Source organism: Anabrus simplex, chromosome 8 (assembly GCF_040414725.1).
Source record: "Anabrus simplex isolate iqAnaSimp1 chromosome 8, ASM4041472v1, whole genome shotgun sequence".
NCBI lineage: Eukaryota > Metazoa > Arthropoda > Insecta > Orthoptera > Tettigoniidae > Anabrus > Anabrus simplex.
The window spans coordinates 30,949,592-30,964,175 of NC_090272.1; the positions used below are offsets into that span (position 1 = coordinate 30,949,592).

At 39.8% G+C, this 14,584-nt stretch overlaps 1 protein-coding gene across 1 annotated transcript in view; it reads left to right on the forward strand.

The window, feature by feature from the left end:
* The first annotated feature begins 10,546 nt into the window (after positions 1-10,546).
* Positions 10,547-14,584, forward strand: part of LOC136879262 (proton-coupled zinc antiporter SLC30A2) — a 280,390-nt gene continuing 276,352 nt past the window's right edge. The window contains exon 1 of the mRNA XM_067153078.1: positions 10,547-10,892. Within this exon, the coding sequence (XP_067009179.1) occupies positions 10,636-10,892 (257 nt within the window). The 5' untranslated portion in view covers positions 10,547-10,635. The remainder of the gene's footprint in view (positions 10,893-14,584) is intronic.

The following is a 14,584-nucleotide window of genomic DNA, read 5'->3' on the forward strand; positions in this document are numbered from 1 at the left end:
CCATTCCATTCAACCTCAGGCAAGTTTAGATCTCCCCCAATTATTACCACATCATTATTATTGTTTTTTTGAGTATAATCTATTATTTTCTCAAATATTTCCATGTCTCTTTCCTCTCTTCCTGGCCTGTATGTTCCTATAATTCCCACCTCCTTCATATTATCACAAATTAATTTTATCCCTAATATTTCATCCCTTTCATCGGTAAACCATTCATGTGAACAATATATTTCCTTCACCAGAATAAACACCCCCCTCCCTTTTTATCTCCTCGGTCTCTACGATAGACTGTGTACCCTTCTGGAAATACTTCTCTAATACCCACCCCTTCTCTCAACCACGATTCCACTCCTATCACCACATCAGTCTCATAAGATTCCATCAATGTACCGAATTTTAATTGTTTATTTGCTACACTCTGACAGTTTACCAAGAGCAATCTCAGACCCCCTTCCTCCCTAAAAATTGACTGTTGCAATTGGGTAACTTGAAATTCCTTACTTTCCTGAGTTTCATTTACTAGTTGGCTGAGCCAGCTTGAAGTACAGCTGGCTCTTTGTACTAGTTTTCCTGGTCAGTATTATAACTCAAGGGAGTTGCCTGTTTTACAGTACATATCTTATGATTAATAAAATCTAGAACAATATTTGCCATCTTTCGTTTACCTGAATTGTTTAGATGAAGGCCATGCTTTGTGTAATAGTGTCTCTTGAAACTGCTGCTATCAATTACCTGTGTATTACGAAAATGTTTACAAATTTTAACCATATCTGTATTAACTTTGTCCACTTCAATGTTCACACACGAGTCTCTAATCAAATCATGCCTGTGGGGCACGTTCACTACAAAGATGTTAGTGTGAGTCAGCTTACCTAGTGTACATTTAAGTTCAGAAATAACATTCTTAGCGTCGTTGTGAGCTACGTCGTTCGTCCCGCCGATGATCACTACTGCATCACGACTTCCGAGATTTCTTGCCGCCTGCTCCGTGTTTTCCAATACCTTCTTCATTGGGGCCCCAGGATAGATGACTGCCGATGCTGCAATATCTTCATTGACCATTTTCTCCGCAATTCCCCTCGCCTGGCTGTCACCAAATATAAGAACGTTCAATACTTTCGCCGGTGCACTGTGTGGGATTTTAGGCCTAACTTTGCCGCTTCTCCTAACGGATTTCGCGCTATACGTTTGACTGCTTCCTATACGGATACCTTGCGTATCGCTTACTTCCCTCAGGGATGAAAATCTATTTTTGGTGTCAATTACAAAGTTGTCCTTATTAAACTGTACACTTTTCCTCCTAGAATCTGAAGCAACTTGACACCACGCGCTAGAATTCTCGGAGCCACCTGTGTTCTGAGTGTTTACTGGTACCGGTACTTTCGATTCCAGTAAACGTACCTTTTCCTTTAAAATCTCATTCTCCGCTGTTAATGCTTGTAAATCCTGTTGCAATAAAGAGAGAATTACAAGTACATTATCATTACCTCCATCCTCCAAGTAATGAGACGCCAGCGATTCGTTGACCGTTGTAGGCCTAGGTTTGTTACCGCTATTCAAATTACTCTCGTCACAGCTAACACAAGTCCAAGTATCTTCATTTTTAGCAAAACCAGCACTAACACTCAAAATGGTACCAAATTAAACACGTTTCACACTGGATACCATTCTTCACTCGCTTCTTGGTTACACCACATTTATTCCCGATTATTTCGCAAGAGAACCGGGAGCTATCTTCACTTACATTCTTCGCTGACGCCATCTTATCTTCATCTAGACAACAGGAGAGCCCATATCATTCCACAAGTTCAATTCAGAGGCCAACAGCTAAAATACTGTGCTCATCCAAAATACTTGGGTATTGTGCTGGATTGCTCTTTGGCATATAAAGAACACCTCTGCAGAACAGCAGCAAAGGTTAAAACACGTAACAACATCCTTCACAAACTCAGTGGCACTAGTTGGGGAGCAACAACAGCTCTTGCCCTAGTATACCCTGTATACCTAGTATACAGGAAAAGTTGATGTTAAGCTGAATGACACCATGAGGACAGTATCTGGCACACTCAAATCCACACCACTTAAATGGCTACAAGTATTAACTAACATCCATCCTCCACACCTTCGAAGGCTAACTGCTCTGAACAAGAAATGGTTAAAATGTACTGCAAATACACTCTTGCCAATTCATCAGGACTGCAACCCTCAGAAGCATGGAAGATTAAAATCTTGACATCCATCATGGCAACTAGGAAAGAGGCTGGTTGAATCACAGTACAACATGAATAATGCCTGGAGGGAAGAGTGGACTGCTTCAAACCCTGGCCAGCTAGGATTGATATCTGACCCTTGTAGGAAACTTGCTGGGTTCAACTTGCCAAGAAGAATCTGGGCTTCGTTGAACAGAGTGCGGACCGGTATTGGAAGATGCAACTTCTGGCTGCACAAGTGGAGAAAAATTTCCAGCCCTCGTTGCGACTGCGGTGACTTGGCTCAGACAGTCCACCATGTTGTCATGATGTGCACACTTCGGAACTTCCAGGGAGGATACCACGAACTTCATGCAGCAAGTGAAGAGGCAGTGAATTGACTAAATTCTCTGGACATTAAATTATACGGTAAGTTATATCACCATCCATTGATCCTTTGTCCGATTGTTGTTCTATCTACTTTAAGTGTATATTATATATATAGTTTCTCTGTACCCTCTGTACGCCATATGAAATAAATAAATAAAATGTCTTTGAGTACGGGCCGTGAAAGCATCAATGGCAACAATAAATAAATAAATAGAATGCAGTATTGCTGCTGATACACCAACATGGCAACAGCTACTCCATATGAGATGTGCCAGGTAAGACTACTTCCAATACAACCTGCGCAAAGTTGGGAAGTCTGTAACTCGTTAACGATCAAATGTAAGACATATATTCACAGGGGCTTTTGGTGTTTTTTGGTGTGTACTGTTCAGCCCCAATTACTTCTGACATGTTTGGGAACACCCTGCAGTTCATATGTACACACCAATAGTGGTTCTTTTTATGAAATATGTTTAGGGTTGTTCATTTCATCAGTGTTCATATTTTATTGAAAAGAGACATAGTGTTTCAAATCATCCTTTCTCTTTGTTCAGGGGTATTCTGTGGAACAAAGAGGTGAAAGAAGGTCCTGGTGGGAATGGGTCTATCTATGATAGTCAAAGATTAATTTAAAACTTTAAAATAGAGGTTATATTTCTTTTCAGATATTAAATTTTAACAAACAACAAGATTTCAGGTACAGAGGTAGTTTTGTACAAAATAGAAAAGCAGAAAAACCAAGAATTGGTAAATTACGATTTGAGCTTCAAGCTCATAATTTACAAAGGTTCCAACATGTTGCATTTTGCATTTAGTTAGATAGGCAAGGAGACGAATCTCCCAATTTCTTTCACAGGAAATTCTAAATTACAATTTTGAAGAGCACTTTGCTCCAAAATATTACATGTTACAGCCTTCCAAAGGCACCCAGTCCACATTACAGGAAAGAGCCTTATATGCTCTAGAAATTCTACGGAGGAGACTGCGCTCCCAAACTCTTACAGCTTTTAACTTTTACACTTGCACAATATCTTTAATTTCTGGCCTCTCTAGGCACTATCTACATTCTACAAGACCATATTGGTAGTCTTTTAAGTTTATATAAAAGAAATATTACAGGGGTATTGAGTACCCATTCTACTGAGCCTTTGTGGAAAACAACAGGTTCAATTACTGGCCCAAAACTCAAAATGTATGGAGGCGTACACTTGCTCTCCTTGAAATCAAAAGGTTAAAACCCTACTTGGGCTTGTGGCCCGACGATGCAGAGGCAAATCCTAAATTACTGAAGGTGACTAGATGGGCAGGTTAATTTATAATTTACAAATGAAAAACAGTTACAAAATCATAGTCACCTCAAGATTAATTGAAGGGGAGTCCGACTCGTTGGCTGAACGGTCAGCGTACTGGCCTTCGGTTCAGAGGGTCCCGGGTTCGATTCCCGGCCGGGTCGGGGATTTTAACCTTAATTGGTTAATTCCAATGGCAGGGGGGCTGGGTGTACGTGCTGTCTTCATCATCATTTCATCCTCATCACGACGCGCAGGTCTCCTACGGGTGTCAAATAGAAAGACCTGCACCTGGCGAGCCGAACCTGTCCTGGGATATCCCGGCACTAAAAGCCATACGACATTTCATTTCATTGAAGGGGAATTTGAGAGGGTAACGCACTCTCTATCCCCGGTTTTCAGTTAAGTACTTGTGACTTAACTTTTACATGAGAAGGAGGAAAGTTTACATATTCGGAAATTGACTGTTACATAGTTCAAGATGGAACCTTCCCCTCGAATCAGCTTGCAGAGATAACTACAGAGTTAGAAAAATGGTGGCCATTACCTTAGCTGATGTTCTGCCTGCCGATGGGTGAGGCCCCCGCCTCCTCTTTTAGTACATACACTCAATAGCATGACGATCAATAAGACAAGGTAGCTCGAACAGGCATCAGCTTTTATACCCGAGGGGAAGATTCTAGAAGGCTCTGGACTAAAACCAGACACACCCTCTCACTTTATTGGCAGATAAAATAGGTACAAGAAGCGTTTGATTGGCTGAAAAATAAATACACAAAGTACCTGATTGCCAGACTCCACAGCTGGCAGGATGAGTAAGAAGTGTTGCAAACCTTGAAGTATCAAAAATAAGGAAAATCAATTCAGTTCAGAAAACCTATAAACACAAAACTTCTTTAACCCGCGAGTGGTCGCTAGCCGAAATGTAACGTGAGTGGTCGCGCGTGAGACTTTCTCTCACATTAATATAAATGAAATAATTAGCTAAGAGAGAGAGAGAGATAACGTATGGCTTTTAGCGCCGGGAGTGTCCGAGGACAAGTTCGGCTCACCAGATGCAGGTTTTTATTTGACTCCCGTAGGCGACCTGCGCGTCATGATGAGGATGAAATGATGATGAAGGCGACACATACACCCAGCCCCCATGTCAGCGAAAATAACCAATTAGGGATAAAATTCCCGACCCCGCTGGGAATCGAACCCGGGACTTCTGTGACCAAAGGCCAGCACGCTAACGTTTAGCCATGGAGCCGGACATGATTAGCTGTTTTTTAAAGACACAAATTACTACTTAAATTAATATATGCAATGTACATAAAAATAACTTCCGTCCTGAAGTTGTAAAAAATAAAATCACACACATGCATTATATCTAGTAATATTTACGTACAAAGCAAGGTTTCTGAACACAATAATGTTTTCAAAAACAAGAAGTGCTAATAATACAAATATTAACGCATACAACAGGAGTAAGTTTCCCGCTCCACTTCAAAATAACACCAACGTCATTGGTCGCGCGATGAGAGAAACTCTCACACAGCGTGCACGGACACATAGGAACTCACGACAGTTATAAACTCAGCTAGAAGAGGGAACAGTCACCTCCCTTTCATCACTGTGAACTAATATCACAATAAAAAGTAATCTGTGAGAAAATCTCATATAGTGACTACTCGCGGGTTAAATTCCTAGTTGTTCCACTTCGCACCAGAGTGCCTGACATCAGTTCTTTAATAGAGACATCTATGGAGAAAAGTCCACACTTCTTGAAATAGTTGTTGCAAAACTGTGATACATGTCCGCCCCCCCCCCCCCCCAAAAAAAAGAGAAATCCAGTCAGGTTAGGAAACCTTAAAATAACACATTACTCTATCACTTTAGTAGTGACATCTTTCGATCAATGTTCCAACTTCTTGCACTAGTTGTTTCAATTTTTATGTGACAGATAGCGTTCTTCAAGGCGCTTCATTTAAATGCATGGGGTTGAGGTGTACCTCCCGGTACACACATTTTTTTTTTAAGACTAGTTTTCCTATTCTTCTTATTCTTCTTCTTCTACTTCATGGGACCTCTAAATATTAGTTCCTAATTAGCGTCGACCTCTAGATCTTTTGCTACCATGTTTTTCCTTCATTCCCACCTAAATATACCTGTTCCCTTCACAAAGCTGCAGGTTGTTCTTATTGGGTCTTCTTGGATTTTTTTTCTCTCTCTTCACCTGGTAGTCCTAGAGTGGAGAGTCTGATTCTACCCAGTGCCTCACATTCGAAAAGTATGTGTTCAGCTGATTCCTCTGCTTTGGCTAAATGGTTAGCATGCTGGCCTCAGGGTCGGGAATTTAACCATCATTGGTTAATTTAGACCTCAGATCAACTATAGACCTCATTTTTGTCACCAGAATGCTCTATGAGAAGTATTGGGAGAAAGATAAAACACTTATAACTGTTTTCCTGGACATCGATAAAGCATATGACCATGTATCAAGCAGGCATATATGGGGATGTTTGAGACATAAGAAAGTGCCTGATGACGTCATAGCATGAGTACAACAATTATATGATGAAACCAAGTGTTGTGTCGTGTACAGGTCCACGATGGAAGGTCAGGTTGGTTTGAAACGAAGAGTGGAGTGCAACAAGGAAGTTGTCTTTCACCACTTCTCTTCATAATCATAATGGATGAAGTTTTAAAAGCGGTTAAGAGAAAGGATCCAACAACTAATGCCCTAGTTTTTGCTGATGATGTAAGGGTATGGCGTGAGACAGAAGCGGAAGTACAAACTTAGACTAGATCTCTGGCATGAAGCTTTTACAACCTTAGGTCTCAAAATCAGCTAAATGAAGACAGTTGGCTTGGTGATGCATAGAAACTCTCCAACTTTTCATCTAAGAATTGGAGATGAGGAGATGGATGATTAGTAACAGAATGCAGAAAGCTTCCAAATTTTATCAAGCTGTACATCAAATACTTTGGGATTAATCATTTCCGTTAGTTTCCAAGATCAGCTTGTACAAAATATATCTAGTACCTATATTGACATATGGCCTGGAAGCAACAACACTTACTGGACCAACAAAGAGTCGTCTTCAGGCAACAGAAATGAAGTTCCTCCGTTCTTGTCTACAAAAAACAAAAAATGGATAAAATAAGGAATGTGCATATCCGACAACAGCTTGGATTGGAAAGAAGCTTGCTGGAGACTCTAGAAGTGAAGAGATTGCAATGGTACGGTCACATGAAAAGAATGAACCCTCACAGGACTCCTCAAACATACTTTGACCCCAATGTTCCTGGGAAGAGACCAAGAGGAAGACCTCGTGATGTTTGGGAAAAACAGATAATGAAGGAGCTTGAAATTAGAGATGTGAACTGGTGTTGCATGTATGAGCAGCATCTGTAGATGGATAGAACAAGCTGGAGGAGGCTTGTACACAACCACACCCGGCTTGCTGGAGCGAAAAAATTATGATGATGATGATGATGATGATGATGGCATGGAGTCTGGGTGTATGTGTCATCTTCATCATCATTTTATCCTCATCACGATGCGCAGTACGCCTATGGGCGTCAAATCAAAAGACCTTCACCTGGCGAACCGAACATGTCCTCGGACACTCCCAGCACTAAAAGCCATGCACCATTTCGCCATTTCAGTCCAGTGTAAAAATACAGTATGATGGTATTTACATGGACAAAGATGGGTGCCACTTTGTGATGGATGCTGCATGCACAAAAACCAGGGTCGTTGTATGACATGGCAACCTATAGTCTGTACAGGCCTGATAAAAATAAAGGCTATTGGACTAGACAAGATAGTAGTTGAAGGGGTGGCTAAATTTCTAGAGAATAGGACCTAGAGAGTAAGATTAGGTGAAGTGTTATCTGATCCTGAAATGACTAATGTCCCACAGGGCAGTATTATTGGATAACTAATATGAGTAAAGAACTGGAATCACAGATTAGTTTATTTATGGATGATTTTATGCTGTATAGAGTAGTAAATGAATTTCAGGATTGAAAGTGATTGCAAGAGGACCTAGACAACATTGTGGGATGGACAGCAGTCAATGGTATGATGGTAAATGGTATGAAAAGTCAGGTTGTAATTTTCACCAAAGAAAAGTCTTCTTAGTTTTAATTATTGTGCTGATGGGGTGATAGGACTTCATGGGGAACACTTAAGTACCTAGGTGTTAATATAAGGAATGATCTTCATTAAATAAACACATTAAAAAGGTTGTAAAGAGGGTATTTAGGGGTTATGGTAAGGATGTAAAAGAGAGGGCATATAAGTCTCTGGTAAGACCCCAATTAGAGTATGGTTCCAGTGTACGAGTCCCTACACCAGCACTACTTGATACGAGAAATGGAAAAGATTCACAGGAAAGCAACATGATTTGTTCTGGGTGATTTACGACAAAGGAGGAAATGTTGCAAACTTTGGGTTGGGAGTAAGGGATTGGGATAATTTATCCAGGGAAATATTTGATAAATTTTCAATTTCTTTGAAAACATTTAAGTGAAGGCCACCTGGACAATAGCCCTAAATGCAGATCGTTAATGATGGTGTGTTCTAAAACCATGCCAGCAGCCATGAAGATGATTTTCCATTATTTCACATCTTCATTAATACCACGGTTGCTCCCTTTCCGGCCCTATCTCTGTCCCATACATCGTCACCATAAGACTCATCTGGATAGGTGCGTCATAAAATCAACAGCAAAAAGAAAAAAAGTACGAAGACGACGACGGTTAGACCCAGTTTCTATTATTTTAAAACTACTGGAATGATTTTAAACGACACATTTCAGCGTTAACCATAATGTGTTTATACCCGATAAAGATTACAGAAATAATAATGATTATCAAATTTCTCCTTCTCGGTCTGGAAACAATAAAATCAAAGCTCCCGCCATTCCTCGAGGAGTACGGTACCACGCCGTACGCACTGGCAAGATATGGCATAGGTGTACATTTGTTAAGTTGGCTCTATTAGAAATTTCGTAGATAGTTGCAGTACAACCAACCTGCTAAATAGTAATGTATTGCAAGATTGTTTGTTGAATAAATCTTTGGCAAAATCATAATTGTGCTGATAGAAAATACATAATGAAGTTTATTAGCAGGAAACTAATATTTCTGGGTTTCCTAAATCCTATGGCAAAATGCCAAAATTGCAAATAAAGGCTAAAAGTATAGTTGTTCGTGGCTGGCGTGTTTTGTTTGAATGCATGGTATTTTTAAACAGAGAAATCCTGGTAACGAAGATAACGAGATAACATGTCCACTAGTCAGGTCGTTAGAAAACATGGTACTGGCAGTCATCTTCGTGCAAATTGATGACAGCGTTGAGACATCGGATACCTTCGAACTAATGGAGTCCTACAGGGTGATCCCATGAGCCCTTTGTTATTCAATATATATTCAATATTCAATTTATACTCACCGCAGACATATCAAATATACTGAAATGTCCGTCCGAAACAAAACTCCTTTACGCAGATGGCACGGTAGCCTACTGGGTTCATCAAATAGAGACGATCTACAAGCAGCTTTACTAGAACTAGACAAATGGGAGGGGAAAAAAAAAAAAGTCTCGCAATCAATTTAGAGAAGACTGTCCAGCGTTTAGAAAACGAGGGAAAACTTGGGCGAGGGATATTTTCAATCCGAATGACGAACGGAACCCTTAACTGTCAGCAATTTTAAATGCTTAGGGATCACCCTCCAAACTACGATAAAGTATTTTAGATGTCATGTTCAAGAAAGAACAGCAGCAGTCAAAAGAGCAGATTTCTCCACAAAAAATAAATAATCTGTCAAACCTATTTCTAACAACAGCAATGATGTTTCCCGACTCCAGTGTCTCCCCCATTATGACTTCCAGACTGGAGCTGGTTTGAGAAAAGCTACAACTCAAGGATTTTGAGAAAATCGAAAAAGTGTCAAAGATCGCTTTCTTAAATACCGGTATGCTCTGAGAGTTGGGAACACAGCAAACTCGGAACACGAATGTCCATGACATTTGATTGATCTACACTACAGAACAGTAGCCTACACCCAGTACACCATGCATCTGGACGTCTGGAGAGTAGATAGGCTTAGACGAGGGAGACAGAACTAGACTTGTGCGCTACGAATGCCCTGATTGACAGAAACTGGATAAAGGGAAAATCAAGAAATCAGACACGTAGTGACACGATTCGTTATTCACGGTTTCCACCACAAGACATGTGCGCAAAAATTGTATTACAGTCCCAACGATAGTGCGCACCCAAAGATGTGACCGGTACCACTTAGCAGTGTGCCACACAGAAAGAAATGGGGAAGGGGAGGGGAATACAGCAAGAACTAAACTATCACCATTCGGATGATCATTTCTCTTTTACTTTAATGAGGCGATGTTGGTCAACGTGTATATGCTGCAGGAGTACCAAAATGAACCCTCAAACTTTTAAAAGCAAACACTTTGCGAGACGTTAGCAATTGCTGTTCGAATATGTATTAATGTCCTACCTACATATGAAAATGGTAATCGAACCTAGCAATTATTAATCATTTTGACGCCTTCCTTACACGAAGTGGAGTTTGAAGTATCGCCTCACATTATTCTTTTTTCTATTTAAATCTCCCGGCCGGGTCTTGCTGCGCATTTGTTATGAAATGTCAGCATGGCTGCATGACAGCTCAGTTTAGGTTAGGAATCCTTCGAATCATAATTGATTATAAGTATTCTCTCAGTTATCTTCAGTAATACCACTTTCGAAATGGAACCTGCTATTGAGCAAGCACCGCGTTGTGTTACGTATAGTGTATCTTTCTGTGATAATATTCATCCTGCAATAAATGAAGATGCGTCCGCTTCCCTAATAGATAATGAGCAACATAACGTATGTAGTGAAGCAGAGGATGTCCCTGTTTCGCCCTCATCCCGAGAACCAAGTACTAATATAACTATTCCAAATTCTTCAAGACGTGTATTTAGAGCTCAGTCTTGCCCGAGTGAAGTTCCTGCATTGAAAGGGTGAGTGGATTAATATAACCTCCTCCTGGGATATTGTAATTTTGCTTGTGTTAAAGAAGAAATATAGTTTATTTTGAACATCAGTACATCTTTGAACCAGAAATTGGTAGTATTTCGGTAAGTACCGCATTACTACACGGAAAGCACTGTTGTAGCAATCTTCCTTCTTCGCTTCATACTCCTAAAGAGGATCTCAGTACCGTCTAAATCAGGAAGTAAAAGTGAAAAATATTACATCTATTTATGTAAAGGTCAGGAGGCTGGATTTCCATTACACTATAACTTTTTCTTACTTGAATATATCCGGAATTTTCCTGTCTTAAGGGCATTTGACTGTAAATCAGATCTATTCTTCTGACTTTTAGAAGTAGCCTAGACCTGAGCTTGTTCATTCCTCCATTGATAAATGACAAGAATTTTAATTCAGAGATGTGCCTTTGAACATTATTACCTTCACTATGTTGTTGTGTCTTGTGTAACATTTATGCCGTTACGAGTAACTGACTTTAAAAATTCTGTGAATAATGCATTATTTAACATAGCATGCAAGTTACTTAAAAAGTTTGAAGTGAAAGAAACTGCAGGTCGCTTCAGGAATGACACGGAATGGAACATATTAGGTATTCAATAAAATTAGTATCTACTTATGTGATAGAAATGTTTTAATATAAAGTTTTGTTTTTATTTATCTTGTGCTGGCTGAGCCTAGTAAAGGTTAGCTCTCCATGCACAACTGTTTTATCCTGTAATTTGAAAATGTAAAGTGCAAGCATTCTTACATTGTTCTTACTGGGTCCTGCCTGAAAGTAGGATGCCTCAGTTTCAGGTCTGAATCCCTCAAATATTTGCCACTCATTTTTATGTATCACTCCAAAGAAGCTAATATAAGTTTATTAGAGCTAAATTCAGCCTCCAGCATTCCATCTGTAGGCCTATAGTGATGTAAAATAGTGGGAACTGAGCTGAACATTTATTTTACGTGTCCAGGAAATTAAGTTACATTAAATACTAAGTAGCTGCGATAATAATCTAAAACAAAATGACGGGTAGGCTGGATAGCCTGGTAAGTTCTTGCAAACAGGTCATCCAGTCTGCAGGCTTTTACTTGTTCTCTGTAAATCAGAAGGTGTTTTGGATCCTTCAGGTTTCCTCATATACAAAGCTAATCTGTGTGGTATTCGGAGAGAGCCTTCATGCATGAACGTGAATGTCCATACACAACATAATATATGATATAGTTCCTTTTTTTTTTCCTAGTTGCTTTACGTCGCACCGACACAGATAGGTCTTATAGCGACGATGGGACAGGGAAGGGCTAGGAGTGGTGGGAGGGAAGCGGCTGTGGCCTTAATTAATGTGTGAAAATGGGAAACCATTTTCAGGGCTGCCGACAGTGGGGTTCGAACCTACTATTTCCCGAATACTGGATACTGGCCGCAGCTATTGAGCTCGGTAATATAGTTCCTTGAATGATCACTTGTACCCTGAGTGATGTTAGGAGTTATCCTAGTGCCAGATCCTTCCATCACTACAACATGAAGTGATTTCAAAAGTCAAAATGGCTTTTCCTAAAGCCAGCTCTCATGACAGTTTCCACAAGATATTGAAGGGATTTATCCTGAGAAAAAAGTAGTATCTGACACATGCAGGAACACACAGCATAACTTTCTGCTGAGCTTAACTGAATTTTGGAAAAGAGTTGTATAAATAAAATGTTGGTAAATTAGAAAAAAATATAAAGTGAACATATTGGCCAAATTTTAGCATTTCCTTTTATAAAATAGAGAGACTGTTGGGCCATTCTGAGAGTAGGGGCTGTGTGTTCTATAAATTTGCAAGATAATACAAGGCTTAAGTTGTAATGTACACAGTACAATTTATTTTCTTCCCTTGTTATAATAATAGAAGTGATATTAACTGTACATGCAGTTACCATGACGACCCCCATACAATGTACTGTAGCCTACAATGGTTACAGCCTTACCAGACCCCTGCAGTTACTCAATTTGCCATCTTGTGAGTGATTAAATGGAATGACTGTTGTGCTGTTTGCACATTCAAAAATCTTCAGCTGGATAAAATTCTACTCTGCGTCTCTTAAATTCCGTACCAACTGGAGGGATGTAACTTTAACGATTTTCAGTCTGTTGAAAACACTAATTAGGGCCTATAACACTATTACAGGCACTATTACTATAACTTGCCTGTAATAGTGTGTATTTTTACAGGTATGTTTACTTGTTTTCAACAGACTGGAAAGCCTTAAAGTTACATTAACTAAGTCGACACTGGAAAATATAGCTACATTCTGAACAAACTGGAGGGATGTTAAATAAATTACCTGGATTATTATTATTATTATTATTATTATCACCATAGTCTGTAAGATGATAAATACGCATAATTGCCTGAAATAACTGTTTGCTGATTATTAATGCATGAGGATGATCATCATTGATCCTACTTATTCACAAGTCCAGTGCATCTATCTGGTTTTGTTGTATCGTCTTAACTAACAGTGGCACTGGCTTTCTTGTTGTGTAGTTCTTGCCATATTAATAGTCTGTGCGAAAACATTTGCTCAATGAATTGTCGAGGGAGCGATTGACTGTTCCATTGTAAGAGTGTCAATCTACAAAAACTGAAATTAATTATTTTCCTAATTTTAAACTGGCCCCATTTTATATGCTTTTTAACAGGACACTGATATCTTTACATCTACTAAATCTGTGATATTGACAAACTCCAGATGACCTTGCTCAAATTGAACATTCTTGATCGATCTCCTTTGGTATTGCCAGTGAATGTATATTTAAATTCTTGTGTGTTGGAAATATGTGAACCTACATCCCATCCTTTTACTGACTTGATATCATAAAGATTTGTTGCATATCTGTAGTTAATATGCAGTTGATAATCCTTTTCTAAACATTTGCTTGACATCAGAATAAGCCTGTATTGTTATTGTGCTAGTTAACTTAATAGCAGTCTTCTTCTTCTCCTTCCTGGCCTTTTTGACAGTTTAGTGGAGTTGGAATGTGATGTTGATTTGGCCCAGTTTTACAGCCAAATGCCTTTCTTAACCCTAACACTATATGGAGGGATGTTCCCACTATTGCATGTTTCTGTGGTAGTTGGTGTGCTTTGTGCAGATGAAGAGACGTGTATGAAGACGAACACAAATAATAGTCCGTGAGCAAGAGGAATTCAATCCCTCGCCCGGCGGGAATCAAGCCCAGGACGCTCTGAACGTAAGGCCAGTGTGCTGATCAGCGTAGGAGCCATACGCTAAATTAATAGGAATGAATTATTAAAAAAATATGCAATAATGCTTGAAATATAAACAATATTGCATGAATGATGTAATCACGTAACTGATTTCTAAATCGTTGCTCTGTGAACATTGCATAAGCAGAGGCCTAGTTTTAATAACCGTATGGTAACCATAAAAGTGTCCGACTCGTTGGCTGAATGGTCAGCGTACTGGCCCTCGGTTCCGAGGGTCCCGGGTTCGATTTCCTGCCGGGTTGGGAACTTAAACCTTCATTGGTTTCATTCCAGTGGCCCGGGGGCTGGGTGTTTGTGCTGTCCCCAACACATCTCTGCAACTCACACACCACACATAGCACTATCCTCCACCACAATAACACGCGTTTACCTACATGTGGCAGATGCCACCCACCCTCATCGGA